This window comes from Microcaecilia unicolor, chromosome 1 (assembly GCF_901765095.1).
Source record: "Microcaecilia unicolor chromosome 1, aMicUni1.1, whole genome shotgun sequence".
Classification (NCBI taxonomy): domain Eukaryota; kingdom Metazoa; phylum Chordata; class Amphibia; order Gymnophiona; family Siphonopidae; genus Microcaecilia; species Microcaecilia unicolor.
This window is the reverse complement of record NC_044031.1, coordinates 433,297,992-433,318,115: the sequence shown is the minus strand read 5'-3', so window position 1 is coordinate 433,318,115 and position 20,124 is coordinate 433,297,992. Positions and strand designations below refer to the sequence as shown.

The 20,124-nt window shown below is 44.2% G+C and overlaps 1 protein-coding gene across 1 annotated transcript in view; it reads right to left on the bottom strand.

The window, feature by feature from the left end:
• Nucleotides 1-6,763: 6,763 nt before the first annotated feature.
• PSMG2 (proteasome assembly chaperone 2) overlaps nucleotides 6,764-20,124 on the bottom strand; it is a 53,753-nt gene continuing 40,392 nt past the window's right edge. Inside the window, exons 6-7 of the mRNA XM_030212417.1 lie at nucleotides 9,301-9,421; nucleotides 6,764-7,887 (exon numbers count right to left, since the gene is read on the bottom strand). Of these exons, the coding sequence (XP_030068277.1) occupies nucleotides 7,795-7,887; nucleotides 9,301-9,421 (214 nt within the window). The 3' untranslated portion in view covers nucleotides 6,764-7,794. The remainder of the gene's footprint in view (nucleotides 7,888-9,300; nucleotides 9,422-20,124) is intronic.

Sequence of the window (20,124 nt, the reverse complement as noted above, 5' to 3'; positions counted from 1 at the left end):
TCTCTGATTCTGCTGCTCTCTATCTGTTCTCTTAACTCCGTTTCCAGGGCTTCCTTTCCATTTATTTCTTTACTTTCCTCCTTTCTTCTTCTTTTGTTGCCCTGCATCCATAAGTAAAAGCTGGGTCCTCCTCCATGGAATTGACTGGAGGAGGTATAACATGGATCCAGCTTTTGCCTATTTTCTCCATCCATGTGCAGTTTTTCTCCTCTCTTCCCTTTCCCTCATCTCCATCCATGCGCATCTTCTTTTTTTTTTTTTTTTTTCCTCCCCTCCATTCATGTCCAGCACTTCTCCTCTCTCTTTCCCTCCATCCATGTCCAGCATTTCTCATCTCTCTTCCCTCCTCTGTATCCATATAAAGCAATAATTCTCTCTCCCCCTCCTCCATCCAAGTCAGCATTTCTCCTCTCTCCTAGCCAACTCCTCCATCCATCCATGTCCAGCAATTCTCCTCTATCTCCTGCTCTCCTCTCCATCCATTTCTAGCATTTCTCCTCTCTCCCCTCTCATCCATGTCCAGCAATTCTCTCTTCCCTGTCCTCCCATCCCCGTCCAGCGATTCTCCTCTCTCCCCTCCATGTCCAGAAATTCTCTCTTCCCTGTCCTCCCCTCCCCGTCCAGCGATTCTCCTCTCTCCCCTCCATGTCCAGAAATTCTATCTTCCCTGCCCTCCCCTCCATGTCCAGCAATTCTCTCCCCTGCCCTTCCCTCCCATCCCATGTCCAGCAATTCTCTCTCCCTTGCCCTTCCCTCCCATGTCCAGCAATTCTCTCTTGCCCTTCCCTCCCATCCCATGTCCAGCAATTCTCTCTCCCCTGCCCTTCCCATGTCCAGCAATTCTCTCTCCCCTGCCCTTCCCTCCCATACCATATCCAGCAATTCTCTCTCCCCTGCCCTTCCCATGTCCAGCAATTCTCTCTCCCTTGCCCTTCCCTCTCATCCCATGTCCAGCAATTCTCTCTCCCCTGCCCTTCCCATGTCCAGCAATTCTCTCTCCCTTGCCCTTCCCTCCCAGCCCATCCCATGTCCAGCAATTCTCTCTCCCCTGCCCTTCCCTCCCATCCCATGTCCAGCAATTCTCTCTTCCCTGCCCTTCCCATGTCCAGCAATTCTCTCTCCTCTGCCCTTCCCTCCCATCCCATTGATTTCCAGCAATTCTCTCTCCCCTGCTCTTCCCATGTCCAGCAATTCTCTCTCCCCTGCCCTTCCCTCCCATCCCATTGATTTCCAGCAATTCTCTCTCTCCCCTGCCCTTCCCTTCCCTCCCATTGATTTCCAGCAATTCTCTCTCCCCTGCCCTCCCCTCCCATTACTTCCAGCGATTCTCCGCCTCTTTCCTGCCCTCCCATCGACGTGCAGCGATTTTTCCGTCCCTCCCCTGCTCTCACCTCTCTCATATCCAGCGATTCTTCGTCCCTCAGCGTCCTCCTTCACTGCCTGCCAGCCAGTCGGACTCAGAAGCGAACGGTGCAGGCAGCGATTGGCTGGCAGCGTCGTAGCTTCCCTCTGCATGTCCCGCCTACAACTTCCTGTTTACGCATAGGCGGGACTTGCAGAGGGAAGCTACGACGCTGCCAGCCAATCGCTGCCTGCACCGTTCGCTTCTGAGTCCGACTGGCTGGCAGGCAGTGAAGGATGATGCTGAGGGATGAAGAATCGCTGGATATGAGAGAGGTGAGGGCAGGGGAGGGACGGAAAAATCGCTGCACGTCGATGGGAGGGCATGAGAGAGGCGGAGAATCGCTGGAAGTAATGGGAGGGGAGGAGGAGAAAAAGGTGCCGGTACGCCGTACCGTTGCGTACCGGCACAAAAAAAGCACTGACCTTAGATAGTTTGGTTTGTTGCTATGCCATGAGTTATATTTGGTTTGTGGAGCTTGGGAACCCCACCAAACTTGGTGCCTTTACCATGGGTGCATATGAGAAATACAAAACAAAAAAAAGCCCTTCTTACTCTACAGGCCTGTTTCACTTATGCGCACACAAAATCATGATGCGCTGGACAAGTGGTTATAGTTTTGGGACCCCTGTTCTAACTCCACAACCGCAGTATGTGGGAGACCTGTGACAAGCAAGTTGCAATAGTCTAAGCGACAGATGATAAGAGTGTGGATAAGGGTCTAGTAGTATGCTCAGAAAGGAAAGGGCGAATTTTGGTGATATTACAGAGAAAGAAACAACAGGTTTTAGCAGTCTGCTGAATATGTGCAGAGAAGGAGTGAGAGGAGTCGAAGACGACCCCAAGGTTACGAGCTGATGAGACAGGGAGGATGAGAGCATTATCCACAGAAAGAGAATGGGGGAAGAGAAGCGGTTGGTTTAGGGGGAAAGATAAGAAGCTGAGTCTTGTCCATGTTTAGTTTCAGATGGCAGTGAGACATTCAGGCAGCAATGGCAGACAGGCAGGCTGATACTTTGGCCTGAATTCCTGCTGAAATTTCTGGTATGGAGAGGTAGATCTGGGATTCATCAGCACAAAGGTGATACTGAAAACCATGGGATAAGATCAAAGTACCAAGGGAAGAAGTATAGATGGAGAAAAAAGGGCTCTCAGGACAGATCCCCAATGTACACCAACTGATAGTGGGATACAAGTGGAGGAGGATTCACCAGAGTATACACTAAAAGTATGATGGGAGAGATAAGAAGAAAACCAGGAAAGAACAGAGCCCTGAAATCCAAGTGAGGACAGCGTATCAATGAGTAGGCTGTGATCAACAGTCAAGAACAGGTAATTGGAGACCTTAGCAAGTGCTGTTTCAGTTGAATGAAGAGGGCGAAAGCAAGACTGAAGTAGATCAAGAATAGCTTGAGATGAAAGAAAGTCAAGACAATAAGTCAAGACAATAGTGGTGAACAGCATGTTCATGTATCTTGGATAGGAAAGGGAGGAGGGAGATGGGGCGATAGTTGGAAAGACAGGTGGGGTCCAATGAAGTTTTTTTAAGGAGTGGTGTGACTACACCATGTTTAAAGGCATCAGGAACAGTTGCAGTGGAGAGAGGCCAGCTGAAGCAGGAACCTCAGGCAGCAGTTTCTCCTTCCCCATGTTTACCTTATTTTTTTAATTTCCAAAAGGCAGAAGCGGTGGCAATGATTCTCATAGGTTGCCCTGCCACTGGCCTCTTCTCCCTAATGCGGCCTGCCTTTTGACATAACTTCCTGTTTCCTCAGAGGCGGGACGCGGTAGAAGAGGCCAGTGCCAGTGGAAGGCAGCCTATGGGAATCGTTGCCGCCTTTTGGAAAAGAAAAAAATAAGGTAAATGCAGGGAAGATGGATGAGGAAGGAAGGGGGGGGGGGGGGAAGATGCCAGACCCGACGCAGGTATCATCTCATCCCTGCCTCGGCAGCAGCGTGCCTTGGGCCACCCCGACAGCATCCATAAAAATATGGAAACAAAGGAAGGAAGAACTGTCAGTGACACAGGTATATAAGGTGTAAACACTTACAACTCATCCTGGTGAACCACACTCCACGCACAATGGTGTGATAAGAAAAGTTTCAGGCATGTTAGATGAGGTTTTGAGTCTGGTGAAAGGTTTCATAGGGGACCAAAACTGTTATAGGATGTTGCATTTTTGTATATTGCCTTACATTCCCTTTGCAAGTTAAACAATTCAGAAATGTTATATAAGAAAATAGTAAAGCAAGCAAGGTTTACTTTCAAACATGCTGTTCTCTATGCATGAAGCCCAACCTCACTCTCTTGACAGAATCCAGCACACAGACATATTCCAGATAAAAAGCTGAGAGTGAGAAGTTACAAGAACCTGGCGTTTTTATAGGTTAGGACACCCAAACAAAAAATATAGTGTACAAACTTTTATAACCAGTGCAAAGCTTTTACATATGAGCAGTGGTGTAGCCAGACACTGAATTTTGGGTGGGTCTGAGCCCAACATGGGTGGGCATAAAAACCTCACTCCTCCCTTGCTGTCATCTCTCCCTCCCCTCCCCAGAGGAATTCCGGCATCTCTCAACTTCACCCCACCCCCCATCCCTTCCCTGTATCTTGTGAATGCTTCAGTTTTTCGTGGGCAGTGAGAAACGACTCATAACCAATGGTTGCGTTAGCAAAAGCCCTTTCCTTTGATATGGTCCCGCCTCTGCGGAAATAAGAAGTAGCATCAGAGGGACTAAGCATCACTGCTCACTACTAGTGAAGAAATGAAACACTTACAAGGTGGAGGGGGGCGGTGAGGGGAATGGAGACACACCAAGACAGCTGCAGGGGACAGGGAATGAGAGATGCAGGGAGTTTTCAGCTGGCAGGGCATGGTGAGCCCCACCAGCCACAGCACAGATGTGCCACTGCTGGGTGGCCCTGAGCCCAAAGTGTGTGGACTTGTGCCCACCTGTGGCTATGCCACTACATGAGAGATGGTACTGATGCAATCCCCCCCCTCCATGGGCATAGTTTGACTGTTTCATTTGGGGGGGTGGGGGGCAAAGGATGGGGTGGAGCATATTAGCATATCATTTGCATATATATATATATATATATATGCAAATGAATATGCTAATATGGAGGAAGGAAGGGAAAAAGAGCTGGCTTTTTTTGGGAATAACCAAAATGAATATGTGTGAGATATCAAGCCAGCTTTCTCCCTCCCTTCCTTCTTTCCTCCTTACCCAGCACTCCCTTCATCTTGTAAGGCACTGCCTACCCAACAAAAACAGTGTTAGAGATCTGGCCATCTGAATTGATTTATTTTCTCCTCCATCTTGTAAGGCACTGTTTTTGTTGGGTAGGCAGTGCTTTACAAGATGGAGGAGAAATTCTCTTCCATCTTGTAAGGCACTGCCTACCCAACAAAAACAGTGTTAGAGACATTACCTGATATGCTTATTGCTCTGGTCTGTGAAAACACTACCATTGTAGTTGTTGATGTTCAAACTTATTGAAAGAATCATGGGTTGATCAGCTTGCTAAATTGATGATTGCTAATGCACCTATTTTACCAAATTTGGAGCCATACTATGTCAATATAGGAATAATATTAAATTGAATTTAAACTCGTGATACAAAATACCACCCAAAATAGGAGAATATCCAAAGCCGAGAACTTGGAGATACTTCCCCCCAAGAGCTGTCTGATTTCATTATGTACATCTTTTGTACCTCACTCATAATTGTTACAGAAATCAGTTTGATTTTTTTTTAAATAAAATACCCTCCATAAACATAAGAGTTTGTCATTTTAGGTACCTTAAAAATCTTCTTCATCTTTCAGCCATACATTCAGAAAATTATACTTTAGGAAAAATATTACAGCTCATAGCTAACACAGTGAATTCTACTTTAAACTTCAAGTCTCATTCCCCCAGGGGGTAGGGGACGTATTCTAAATATGTGAGAAATGGTCATTGCTAAATTTAAGAAGTTTGGACATTACTGTATAGAGAGTTGGAGGGTGGGGGGGGAAGAGAGACTGGGTATAGGGGAGGGTGGGGATAAATGTTTCACATTAGATGAGGAAGTTTCTTTGACATAAGTTAGAGTTTATACTACCTTGCAAGAACTCGTATGAAGATTGGGAATATGTACAAATTCTTAATATCAGGCTTTCAAGTAGAATGTAGATTAGTATGTGAACAAAGACAGTTAACAGTATACTTTGTCAGATGTACCTCAACTTTGTGCAAACCAATAAACAAATTTAAAAATTAAAAAAAAAAAACTTCAAGTTTCAAGTTTATATCTTGATAATGCCATGAGCATTCAGTGCGATTTACAATTAAAATCAACAATTTCCAGTTAAGAGTCTTTGCAGCAGGAAATCTGCTAAACAGAAGATGCCTTTCCTGGGAAACTGTCTATTTAGCAGCTTACAACACATCCAGCATTCAAACGAGTAAGAACCGCAGCATGGCGATTAAGCAGAAGTATTAGCTATAGTTATGCAACTTTATGCTATTTATACACACAAGTTTCAAATGGGGTAGGTGGGGGGGGGGGGGGGGGGGGTCACAGGTTTGCTTGGTTTTGAGTGAATGGCGATGGCTGAGTGGGGGACTGGAAAAAAAATGATATTTACCAAATGACGTCTTCTTCCTTCTGTGGACTCAGGACGCTCAGGCTCAGTCACTTCACTTCCACTAAGGACAAGGCTTGCAGCGGCAAACTAGCACCAGTAAAAGCACCAACAGGCAGGCTCGACTCCGTCCTTCGCTTCCCTGCCCTCTTAGCGTCCCGCCCGAAAGGAAATGACATCAGAGGAAGGCGGGACACAGGACAGGGAAGCGAAGAACGGAGTCGAGCCTGCCTGTTTGTTGGTGTTTTTACTGTGACTTCTCGCCCCCGCAGTCTACGCCCATGCCCCCCTCCCCAGCAGGGGACCAATGCTCAAAGCCTGGCATTAAAGAACACAATGCAAAACCCCACAGAACAACAGAAAAATAGCTAAGCGATGCTCAAAAGAAATCTTATACAAATGATATGCAAAGTTAATTGGTGCTATCAAACAAAGCAGTGGGAGGATCATGCCTGGCACACGCACACAAAGGGTTTGTGGTAGGCACGGCTCTTGCGCACATGCCCAGACAAACCTGGAAATGAAAACAAACCCTGGTACTGTGCCTTTCAAAATATGTCTGTACTTTTTTTGAAAGGATCATATTTAAGCGCAGAAAAACAGGTGCCACTGTGTGCTTTCACTTTTGATTTTGCTTAGGCTTGCACTCAGCACTCGCTTGTTTTTGTTTTGTTTTACTATCAGTGCTTACAGTTGCACAGGCTTCCTTCCGCTTGCAAAAGACAAAAAACCCTGCGATTTAATGTGAGAAATTGACAAGAAATCTTTTGAACCCCTTCTACACTGTCCTTCTTGGCAGTAATTTTGGTGTTAGGAGCCATCATTTCCTTCTGTGCATAGCAGTGCTTTTGTTTGTGCACTGGGAATGAATACTTTTGACCTTGTTAACATCCATTTAAACATAATTTGTGGCTATCTTTAGCATACATGTTAACACTGTTGCTCAAACCCTCTGAGCGTGCGGCCCTGTGTAACATACGTGCAAACCCGGCATTAACTGCACGTTAATGCTGGTGGTAATTTTTGAGCATAGGACTCAGGGGAACAAAGCAGCATATATTATAGGACTGTGTCACGTCAGCAAGTATTCTGGACTTCACCAACTGTACATTCCATGTATGTTACTCCATTCTTCTTCTGCAGGGGAGTTGTAGCTGATCTGCTGCCTTAATTTTAGAGCAGGCTCCTCTGTCTGAACCAGAGTTTTCCCGGTCTGTTTTACATCCAGAAAATAGAGGTCACCAACAGAGGCCGAGAAACTGTATTAACATTGCAATTCATGAAAACGTCTAGGACTAGAAGACCTTTCCCGTTAAGAAGTTAAATACTTTATTATAAAACATGTTAAATTGATTCTTGTTGCATTGTTACTAGATTAGGATATGCTGTAAAATCACATTTTTTGCCTCAGGCACACTGGTAGGACAGAACACTAGATAAAAGAAACCAAAGGAAGTCTCAGCATCTTTAAAGTGTTATCATCTCACAAACAGACCACATGTTCCTTCTGCCCCTTAGCAAACTACATTGGCTGTCTGATGCTTCACCCCAGAGGTGGCTGTTTGATAGGTCTGTAACATATAATTAAGCCCACTGGGATCTGGCTGATGGCTTTGTACCAGCTGACCTGTACAAGAAACTCATCAGCCCTTAGGAACTCTTTGGCATATATGTTTATATGTTAACAGCATTCTGGTCTGCTGTCCCCGTGTTGGAAAGTTTCAGGAATACAAGTCCATGTGACTGCAACAATGCTCAGAACAGTGCAGGTGGAAGTCCGCTGCCGAAGAGCAACCGCCATGAACTTGGAACTTTCCATTTGCTAGAGATCACTGTGCAATCACCATTCTGTTAGGAGCAAAAAAAAAAAAAAAAACTTCAGTTGCTGCATTTGAAAATTCTGTGTGTTATGTCCAGCCATAAAAATGACCCCTCTGCCCTCCACCACAGAGTTACAGGGCCTTACAAGCAGCCTTTTCTGAAACACAAACCTACGCTGGGTAGCAGTGATCTGGATGCATTACTTTTCATACAGATATCTGAACAGAAGGTTTGCAAACTTCAGAGTTACTATAATGGCAAAGAAAAAAAGGTTTTATAAGAATCCTAGCATCTTAATACACCAGTCTTGCAGTTCTGAACTTTCTGCTGGGTTTTCTCACTGTGCCTGATGTACGCAGAGTCCTGGTGTATCATACTGCACTGGCAGGCATCTGTTCACAGTGGTACAGCTGTCACTGGGCTCAGCAGGATAAGTAAGTTTTACTGTAATTTAGATGCATAAGCTGATGCACTATGACTGAAGATGAAAAGAACAGCCTGCAAGAAGTAACTAAATTACAGTAAAGACAAATTTCTGTCCATTGTTTAAAAACAAACAAAAAAAGGTACTTCTGTTCATTTTCCTCTGTGGTGCAGCAGCAACCGCAGCTGGTTTGATCCAGCTTCTAGATAAACTGAGGTTCCTTATATGCTTCTGCACGATGGTAGTTTTAACAGCCATCAGTAATTCCCATATCTCCATACCAGACAGCACCATTTCAGAAATTCTAGGCTCCTTGCTTCAGTCTCTAGCACTGATATTGGGTTTTTAAATCTCTCTACAAAATGGGTTACTAAAGAGGGGATGATATCAAAGAGAGAGCCCGGGAGCAGGCTGCAAGAAAGGCTGCAAGAAGCAGTAACTTGAGAGTAGCCACCACTTATTTTCTTCCTTGGCAAACCACCTATTTTAAATTATATTTTGGCCTGATTCTTCTTCCTGCTTCTTTGGACTTACAGCTGACTTGGAACTTCTTTCATATCTACTAAAGGACTTGTTTTTTTGCCCTTTCCTCCCCACCTCGCTCACCCATTGCAGCAGATTATGACTCCCTCTGGAACCTGGTACATGTGCAACCTCGGTATAACCATTAAGGATTCCTTTTACTAAAGCTTAGTATATGCTAACAGAAATAGTGCGTGCTAAATGCCAAGAAGCCCATTTTATGCCTTAGCAAACGGGCCCCTAAGTGTCACTTCTCTGATAGATCCGAGATTCCTTTTCCCTTTCCTTGCCTAAGAGCCTTAAATGGTACGTTCACAGTATCCCTAGTCTTTGGCGATCCAAAGAACAAAAGCTGGTCTTAGCAATCAAAACCTGGATTTCCTGCAGAGCAGCACATACTACTGCCACTGGTCAGCCTAGCACTATGCAGCTTGGAAGGAAACCAATAGGCAAGCCTTGTAAGCTCATGAAATATACTGGAACAGACTACTTACAGCACTTTGTACAAGCTGCAGCCACTCATTCAGATAGTCTACAAGAGCAAATGCATCTGGGACATTGTCACCTTCAGAACAGAACTTCAGCAGAACTGCCAAGGGAATTTCTTCGGTACAACTACAGCAAAGAGATGATATGGACACAATTACTGAAAATCAGAGAAATAAACAGGGGGAAAAAAAGAAACATCAACTTAGTATCAAAAATCAACTTCAGATGCACCTGACTATTCAACCAAATTCAGTTTTAGTTTTTCATTAAAATGGCACAATTTCTTGATGCTATTCCCTAGACTTTGTACTTTTTGAAAGAGCAACTGATTTACGTTTACCCGTTCTACTCAGAATTTTACAGACCTCCATCATATTCCCCCTCTGCTGTCTGTTCTCCAAGCTGGAGCCCTAACCTCTCTATCCTTTCCTCATATGAGAATTTTTATATCCCCTTTATCATTTCAGTTGCCTTTCTTCATCCTTTTCGAAATTCCACTATGTCTTTTACAAGATGCAGTGACCAGAATTGCACACTATATTCAATGTGCGATTGCATCACAGAACGATACAGAGACACTAGGACAGTGGCATTCCTGGGGGTGGGGTGGGGGTGGATGCGGTCCGCCCCGGGTGCATGCCACCGGGGGGGGGGGGGGGGGGGGTGTGCCGCGTGCACCAGTCCTCCGTTGTTCCATGCTTCTTCGGAGGACAGGCACGCGCGGCGCACCCCCCCCCCCCCCCCCCCCCCCCGGTGGCGTGGCGCATCGGCAATCCGCCCCGGGTGCCAGCCCCCCTAGGAACGCCACTGCACTAGGATATCCATTGTTTTATTCTCTTTTCCTTTCCTAATAATTGCTAACATTCTGTTAGATTTTGGCAGCCACCACCATACATGGAGCAGATTTCAACGCCTCCTATTCCATGGCTTTTTTAAGTTTTCTCGAGTCTCTCATAAGGGACTTAACACTTTCTGAAATCTCTAGATATATACCAACTGGTTCTCCTTCATCCACACTTTGGAAAAAAAAAGTAGCAAATTAGTGAGGCAAGATTTTGCTTGACTAAATCCATGTCAGTCATTAAAAAAAAAAAAAAAATCACCACCATAAATATGTCCTCTTCAGTATCAGCTATGTGCTTGCTTACTATAATTTTTCCACTACCTTGTGTAATTCTGTGCACACTCCAACTAAGTCACTCAGAATCTGTTGCCTTCTTTTACAGTGTTGAGAACTATTTCAAGTTCCAATATTAGTTGGATAGGAGCATCCACTATTGGGGAGAGGCTGTGGTTCATCCCAGGGAGGCAGAGCTCATTAATTCTGAGGTGTCATCTGATAGGCCTATGCATTGTCGTTTGCTGCCTTCCAAGTGTTGGTAGTTTAGAGCAGGGCTATGTGTAGATTACAATTTTTAGTTGCACAATTAATCACATATAAAGCCTGCCTCACATTTCCTTCTGTACAATGCAATATATAGACAGCAGATGTAAGCTCTCAAAACTGACACATTTCAATTACTAAACCAAATATAAAATCATTTACCTTATGTTTGTCATCTAGTGATTTTATCTTTCTTATCATCTCATTCGCAGTCTGTGGTTCTGCTTCCCTGTGCTCCCAGCACAGTTCTGTGCCCTCCTTTCTATTCACTATTTCTTTTTTTTCTCCTCCTTCACTTCCTGCCATATATCTACCTTTCACATTCAACTTTCTTCCGCCTTCTCAAATCTATCTAGTTTTCATCTCCTCCCATCTCCCTGCCTCCCTTCCCCTCCTCTCCATGGACACTCCCTTCTGTTCCCCTTTCCACGGACACCACCTCCTCCCATTTCCCCACCTCTCCATGGGCACCATCTCTCTTCCCTTTCCCCTCTATGGGCACCATCTCATCCCTTCTCTATTCCCTTCCCTTCCCCTCCATGGGCACCAACTCATATACAAACCTCACTTGAGACAGGATACTTGGGTCCGAGTCTCCTCCCCTCTCCGGGCATATTTTTCTTTCTGCCTCCCCCCCCCCCCCCCCCCCCCCCCGCCACATTCCAGCATCTTTCTCTCCTACCCAGTACGCTCTGGCAGCTTTTTTCCTTCTGCCATCCCCATGTTCGCCAGCATGTCTTTCCCCCTCCCCACCCCCCCTGGCCACCCTTTGAACATGCCTGTACAAACGGCAGCACTAAGCACATGCTACTTTTCTCTAGGCAAAGCCCTCCCTCTCTAGCGTCCTGCTCGCAGGGAACAGGAAGTTTTGTTAGGGAAGGCAGGACGCCAGAGAAGGAGAGCTCCGGCTAGAGAGAAGCAGCATGTGCTTAGTGCTGCCATCTGTAGAGGCCAGTTTTAAGGGTTGCCAGGGGGATGGGGAGGGGGAATGCGATTAATACGTTAAAATTATTAATGCAAGTAAAAAGTTTAACATATTAATCGCATTACAAACACACTAAATGTGCAGCCCTAGTTTACAGCATTGGACAGAGGTCTTTAGCTGGGTTTTTTTGGGGTTGGTTTGGGGGGGGGGGGGCATACTTCCTTCACTATCAAGTGGCACAAAATAAGGAGGAATTCTACAGTTAAGTCCAGATCTCTTTGTAGCAGCTCAGCACTCTGCATTTTCACTCACTAATGCCCACCATGTGACCTATATCCATACTGAATGCTGTTCATTTAAAGAATGGCTTTCTACAGGATGAGGCAAAAAAAAAAAAAAAAAAAAAAAGAAAGTAACCCCCTAGAATTTATTTTGCTGTTTTCTCAGCAACCGATTGGAATTTCACCACAAAAGTTTACAGCTTTATTTGTTGTTACCATCTACATTTATGTGCCATGTGAAATGACAATCTTTAAACACGGCACAGTTACAGACTTTTTAGTGTGACCACCTAGTGATTTTTTTCATGTTCAAGAATGTTTGCACTGTAAAGCTACCATTATTTGAAAAACAAAACCAACAACAACAACAAACCCCCCAGAGTACCAGCTTACTGTTAATGATGTCACAGGGATGTAGATTTTTTTTATTGCTTTCAAAATACAAAAGTTAGAAAAGCAAGCACAATATAATAAGTAAAAATCCAAGAAAACATATTACTCAATCAACAATAATATTCTTACGTGCTGTTATAGACCACAGTAAGGGGGGGGGGGGGGAGGGGAGCAACAGCAATATACCAAAGGAAGTTGATCTAAAAAGGAAAAAAACAACTGTATACGAATAGTCTCAGCTGAAAATCACTATTAAGTCCAGTATAACTATAACTAAGGCTTTAGTGATCCAACAGCACCAGCCCCCTTGACCTCCATAAAGAAAAGAAGTTAAGAGTGATCATAAAATATGTACTTATTATCCAACAAAACTATACATTTTCAGGGGTATCCAAACTTTGCTCCTAAAGAGAGTACTTGGGAACGATATGACAGAAAATCGATTCTACTTGCATACATCTGGGAAGGTTGAAATCTTCCCTCCCATAAAATCACATCTACCAGCATGGAAGAAAAAACAAAGTAGGGCAACTTGCATAAAGACAAAAGAAAATCAAGGTTGATCTGTCAAGAGGTTCTTCAACTGAGTTCTCCAATACAGCCAAAATACATAGGAGACCTTGATAGGGCCTTAGTGTCCTTGCCACACCTCTGCTTGTAACAAACAGTTGGGATGTCATGACAATGGGGGTCTTGTCAGTTTGTTTGTAACAAGACAGTTGGTTGGGATGTCATGGCAATGGTCTTGTCAGTTTGTGGTTAGCCAGAAATTCCTGTCTTGCTACTATCAGTGGAAACTCACAGAAACACAAACAGAAATAAGCAGACCCAAAAGGCCAGAAAATTCCAGAACAATAGCTTCCAAAGTTTTATGAACAGGTCTTACCAACGGGGGCAGGAACAAACCTTCACCCCTGGGTTCTGTGGTTCTCTCATCGCCTGAGGCAAATCAAATGCCACTGCTCTTCCCGCCATGAGCTTCAGAGGTTGTGCCCCACTCTCAAGGGTAGACAGCAACACTTCAGCAGCGTCTCCATTGCTTTGCGCAGGTGGCGGAACTGGACCGGTGGGGTTCAGCGATACCTCGCTCTCAAGGTCATAGCTCTTCCTTGCAGCCTGAGCAGCTGGTTTGCCCATGAGAGCTGAGAAAAAGCTGGCAATCTCCTCCTGATAAAACAGACCAGCAAACTGAGGGCCAGTGGGAGTCCATGGTTGATTAGCCCTCCTCTCAGGCATTGAAGAATGAGTATACAAGAAACAAGGTAAGAAAAAAAATCCAGAGTAGTCAGTAGAAGACTATCAGCACAACCTACTCTTACTACAACCAGCAATGTAGATTTTCGTCTTGGGAGCAATGTTGGAGAAGCCTATCACAAGCTCCACCCAAAGCCACAACTAATCGCCGAACTCAAGGAAGCGCTGCAGATGATCTGGGACAGCCAAGCCAGCCACAGGGACCAATCGACAAGGTTGTTAAGAACTTCCCAAAGTGACTGAAGCCTGTGTTAAAGCTGGGGGTGGACACTGAGCCTTGACAGTTACTGTGAAATTCTGACGTATTGTTAATTGTATTGCTTGAATGACGTTATTTTACTGTGTTTTAGCTCGAACATTTTTAGTGTAAACATTGCTAGGTAGTAATGCTAAAATGTCAGTAAAGCTAAAATGTCAGATAATTAAATGTTGTTTAACAGTAATACGTAAGTATGAAGGCTAAATAAGTATGTAAAATTTCTTGTTAAAATTCAAAGCGGCTGCTGAGAAAACGGCAAAACACTCTAGGGAGTTCCTTTTTTTTTTTACCTCATCCTGTATGTGTTCAATACATTTTTGTTCTTTGTAATAGTTTCTACTATTTTGCCCAGCACTGGTGTCAGGCTCATGAATCTGTAGTATCCTTAATCACCCCTGGAACCCTTTTTAAAAACTGGCCTCCCTCCCATCTTCATATTTTAATAAAAGGTTAAAGATTACTAATAGTATATCTGCAATTTAATTTTTAGTTCTTACAGTACTCTGAAGTGTATACCATCTGGTCAAGGTGATTCGCTACTCATTAAATTTGTCAATTTGGCCTATTACATCTTCCAGGTTCACTGGGATGTTTTTCAATTCCTCCAAACTGTTTAATACCACTTCAGGCATTGGTAGGTCCATGACATCTTCCTCAGTAAAAGTAAAAAGGAGAAATTAATTTAGTCTGTTCACTATGACCTTGTTCTCTCCGAGCTCCCATATTATCCAATGATCATCTAATGGTTCACCTGACCTCCTTCCACTCCTGCTTTGAATGTACCTGAAAAAGTTTGCATTATGATTTTTTTTGCCTCTATGGCAATTTTCTTTTTTACATTTTTTATTTATAACATTACATTTTTATATTAAAGTGTATAATGTGAATGAAGGCAATATGGTAATTAAGAATTAAGACCCCACCTTAAAATTGTTTTACTATATGCTGTATGGATTATTGGGGATAGTAACATTGGTTATTGTATTTAGAACTCTTCTTCCTTAACCCAGTTAATTGAATTAAGAATTAAGGTAATATTAAGAAACAGAGGAAATAAGATTGAAAAGAACCTTGCCTAATTCTCTCTTTGCCTTCCTTATCAAAGGTTTGCATCAAAACTTGCCAGTACTTATGCTGTTTCCTGTTTTCTTCATTCAGATCCTTTTTCCATTTATTTAAAGATGTTCTTTTGGCTACAAAAGCCTCTTATCCCTGCCAGCTGTCATTTGATCTTCCTTCTGCTTTTAATTTGTAGGAAACATCTAATCTGGGTTACCAAGATGGTATTTTTAATTATACTGCTAGGCTATTATACTACAATTTTTTGCTTTTATTTTTGAAGTTATTTGGCACTGTTCTGCATTTCTGGATTTTTTTGTCAAGACTTCTTTTTGCTGGATTTGTATAAAATACAAAACTGATAAGAATGGCAATTGGTCATGCTAAAAGCTATTAGACCTGAAGTTTTGTGTCCCACTTCGGGAGGGAGGGGGGAGGAAGGAAAAGAGAGGGTAAGCAGGTTGCAGAAGAGGAAAAAAAAAAGAAAAAGATTGAACATTGTTCCTTAGCAAGAAAGCATAAAGACGAGTCATATGAGAACCTCTAGCAAAAGTAGTGAGCACAAGGGTGTTCAGAGACAGAGGGAGATGCACAAAGGTCCCCGGAAAGAACCGCCCAGTATTTCCACCTCAGTAAAAATTATAGCGCGATTCCCAAAGCAAGTCGCATGCAAATGAGCTGCTCGTAAAAGCAGCAAGTAGCTCAATTTGGTCAGCTGAGTATGTGCAGAACAGCCAATTGCTAAGCATGCCTGTCCTGCGCATGCTCAGAGCAGCACTTGTATACGGCTCTCATAAATGAATAGATGTTATGTGTATGAAAGCCAGTGTAGCTTTTTTTGTTTTCCTCAAAACTGCTTTGGGGTGTGCTTCCAGGGCTGGAGCAGCAGCTGATGGGCTGACTGTCTTGTTGGGGCTCTGGCATCTTCCCTGCCTCCCCGCCATTGGGAGATGGGGCGTGAGGAAAAAGTGGCACCCACCTCCTATCCCACACTTCACTGCTGTGGTCAGTGATCTCCCTGCTTGGGTGCATCTTGTCTCTCCCCGGGTCCTTCTCCTCCTGCAGGAGTGTCAGAGGACCCTGGAACGGCTGTGGAGTACTTGGAACAATGAAGAACTGTCAAGCCTGACAGCTCCAGACCTCCTGTTAGATTTTCCATGGTAAAGGTAGGGGCTGATTCTGTGCATCGCTTTGAATACACATTTGAAAGTTTAATAGCTCAGCATAGGATTCCTGTTGTCTGCTCCCCCACACGGTAAAAAGCCCGCCAGAACCTCATTGTGCATCTCTCGTTGAATAACGTGCTCGCTAAACCGGCTGGAACCAGTTTAAGAAGTATATTGCTGGCTCCAAATGTTGCCCGGGAGGGAAAGGTTAGGACAGCTGTTGTACTTGGTGATTCGATCATTAGGCATATAGATAGCTGGGTGGCTGGTGGACGTGAGGATCGCCTGGTGACTTGCCTGCCTGGTGCGAAGGTGGCGGACCTCACGTGTCACCTAGATAGGATTCTAGATAGTGCTGGGGAGGAGTCCGCTGTCTTGGTACATGTGGGTACCAATGACATAGGAAAATGTGGGAGAGAGGTTCTGGAAGCAAAATTTAGGCTCTTAGGTAGAAAGCTGAAATCCAGATCCTCCAGGGTAGCATTTTCTGAAATGCTACCTGTGCCACGCGCAGGGCCCAAGAGACAGGCAGAGCTCCAGAGTCTCAATGCGTGGATGAGACGATGGTGCAGGGAGGAGGGCTTTAGATTTGTTAGGAACTGGGCAACATTCTGGGGAAGGGGGAGCCTATTCCGAAAGGATGGGCTCCATCTTAACCAGAGTGGGACCAGGCTGCTGGCATCGGCGTTTAAGAAGGAGATAGAGCAGCTTTTAAACTAGAAATGGGGGGGAAGGCCGACAGTCGCTCAAAAGAGCATGGTTCGGGATAAGGTATCTTTCAAAGATATCACCATAACAGGGAAGATAGAGTATCCTGATAGTGAGGTTGCAAAAGAGATTGTAGTAGATCGGGTATCTTTAAATAACAATAAAAATCAGACAAAAGATTGCCAATTAATACTGTCAAGTACTAAGCATGATGTACTTAGGAACAACAAACATAGTTTGAAATGTCTATATGCGAATGCCAGGAGCCTAAGAAATAAGATGGGGGAGTTAGAATATATTGCACTAAATGAAAAATTAGATATAATAGGCATCTCTGAGACCTGGTGGAAGGAGGATAACCAGTGGGACACTGTCATACCGGGGTACAAATTATATCGTAGTGATAGGGTGAATCGGATTGGTGGAGGGGTAGCATTGTATATTAACGAGAGCCTTGAATCAAATAGATTGAAAATTCTGCAGGAAGCAAAACACTCCTTGGAATCACTGTGGATTGAAATTCCATGTGCAAAGGGGAAAAGGATAGTGATAGGAGTGTACTACCGTCCGCCTGGCCAGGACGAACAGACGGATGCGGAAATGTTAAAGGAAATCAGGGACGCAAACAAACTGGGCAACACAATAATAATGGGGGATTTCAATTACCCGCATATAGACTGGGTTAATGTAACATCTGTACACGCAAGGGACATAAGATTTCTTGATGAAATCAAGGACAGCTTCATGGAACAGCTAGTTCAGGAGCCGACAAGAGAAGGAAAAATACTAGACTTAGTCCTTAGTGGTGCTCATGATCTAGTGCAGGGGGTAACGATACGAGGGCCGCTTGATAACAGTGATCATAATATGATCGGTTTTGATATTGGCATTGAAGGAAGTGAAACTAGGAAATCAAGTACGCTAGCGTTTAACTATAGAAAAGGTGATTACGACAAAATGAGAAAAATGGTGAAAAAAAGACTGAAAGGAGCAGCTCGCAGAGTAAAAAACTTGCATCAGGCGTGGATGCTGTTTAAAAACACCATCCTGGAGGTTCAAGACAAATATATTCCACGTATTAGAAAAAAGGGAAAAAAGACTAAACGTCAGCCGGCGTGGCTAAACAGTAAGATAAAGGAAATCATTAGAGCCAAAAAACAATCCTTCAGAAAGTGGAGAAGAGAACCAACTGAAAGTAACAGGATAGATCATAAGGAATGCCAAGCCAAATGCAAAGCGGAGATAAGGAGGGCAAAAAAGGACTTTGAGAAGAAATTAGCGTTGGAAGCAAAAATACATAGTAAAAACTTTTTTAGATACATTAAAAGCAGGAAACCGGCCAAAGAGTCGGTTGGGCCGCTGGACGAAAATGGTGTTAAAGGGGCGATCAAGGAGGACAAAGCCGTAGCGGAGAAATTAAATGAATTCTTTGCTTCGGTCTTCACCGAGGAGGATTTGGGGGGGACACCGGTGCCGGAAAGAATATTTGAAGCGGGGGAGTCGGAGAAACTAAACAAATTCTCTGTAACCTTGGAGGATGTAATGGGTCAGTTCAGCAAGCTGAAGAGTAGTAAATCACCGGGACCTGATGGTATTCATCCCAGAGTATTAATAGAACTAAAAAATGAACTTGCGGAGCTACTGTTAGAAATATGCAATCTGTCCCTAAAATCGAGTGTAATACCGGAAGACTGGAGGGTAGCCAATGTTACTCCGATTTTTAAGAAAGGTTCCAGAGGAGATCCGGGAAATTATAGACCGGTGAGTCTGACGTCGGTGCCGGGCAAGATGGTGGAGGCTATTATTAAGAATAATATTGCAGAGCATATACAAAAACATGGACTGATGAGACAAAGTCAGCACGGATTTAGTGAAGGGAAGTCTTGCCTCACCAATCTAATGCATTTTTTTGAGGGGGTAAGCAAACATGTGGACAATGGGGAGCCGGTTGATATTGTATATCTGGATTTTCAGAAGGCGTTTGACAAAGTGCCGCACGAAAGACTCCTGAAGAAATTGCAGAGTCATGGAATCGGAGGTAGGGTATTATTATGGATTAAGAACTGGTTGAAAGATAGGAAGCAGAGAGTAGGATTGCGTGGCCAGTATTCTCAGTGGAGGAGGGTAGTTAGTGGGGTCCCGCAGGGGTCTGTGCTGGGTCCGTTGCTTTTTAATGTATTTATAAATGACCTAGAGATGGGAATAACTAGTGAGGTAATTAAATTCGCCGATGACACAAAATTATTCAGGGTCGTCAAGTCGCAGGAGGAATGTGAACGATTACAGGAGGACCTTGCGAGACTGGGAGAATGGGCGTGCAAGTGGCAGATGAAGTTCAATGTTGACAAGTGCAAAGTGATGCATGTGGGTAAGAGGAACCCGAATTATAGCTACGTCTTGCAAGGTTCCGCGTTAGGAGTTACGGATCAAGAAAGGGATCTGGGTGTCGTCGTCGATGATACGCTGAAACCTTCTGCTCAGTGTGCTGCTGCGGCTAGGAAAGCGAATAGAATGTTGGGTGTTATTAGGAAGGGTATGGAGTCCAGGTGTGCGGATGTTATAATGCCGTTGTATCGCTCCATGGTGCGACCGCACCTGGAGTATTGTGTTCAGTACTGGTCTCCGTATCTCAAAAAAGATATAGTAGAATTGGAAAAGGTACAGCGAAGGGCGACGAAAATGATAGTGGGGATGGGACGACTTTCCTATGAAGAGAGGCTGAGAAGGCTAGGGCTTTTCAGCTTGGAGAAGAGACGGCTGAGGGGAGATATGATAGAAGTGTATAAAATAATGAGTGGAATGGATCGGGTGGATGTGAAGCGACTGTTCACGCTATCCAAAAATACTAGGACTAGAGGGCATGAGTTGAAGCTACAGTGTGGTAAATTTAAAACGAATCGGAGAAAATTTTTCTTCACCCAACGTGTAATTAGACTCTGGAATTCATTGCCGGAGAACGTGGTACGGGCGGTTAGCTTGACGGAGTTTAAAAAGGGGTTAGATAGATTCCTAAAGGACAAGTCCATAGACCGCTATTAAATGGACTAGAAAAATTCCTCATTTTTAGGTATAACTTGTCTGGAATGTTTTTACGTTTGGGGAGCGTGCCAGGTGCCCTTGACCTGGATTGGCCACTGTCGGTGACAGGATGCTGGGCTAGATGGACCTTTGGTCTTTCCCAGTATGGCACTACTTATGTACTTATGTACTTATGTGCATCGGGCCCTGAAAGAAGAATATTGGGAAATGAACAGCTGGATATACTCTGGGCCAAACCCATAAGTGCTCAAATAGGGATGATAAAATATTTAGAATTATATATATACTAGTAAAAAAGGCCCGTTTCTGACACAAATGAAACGGGCGCTAGCAAGGTTTTCCTCGGAGTGTGTATGTTTGG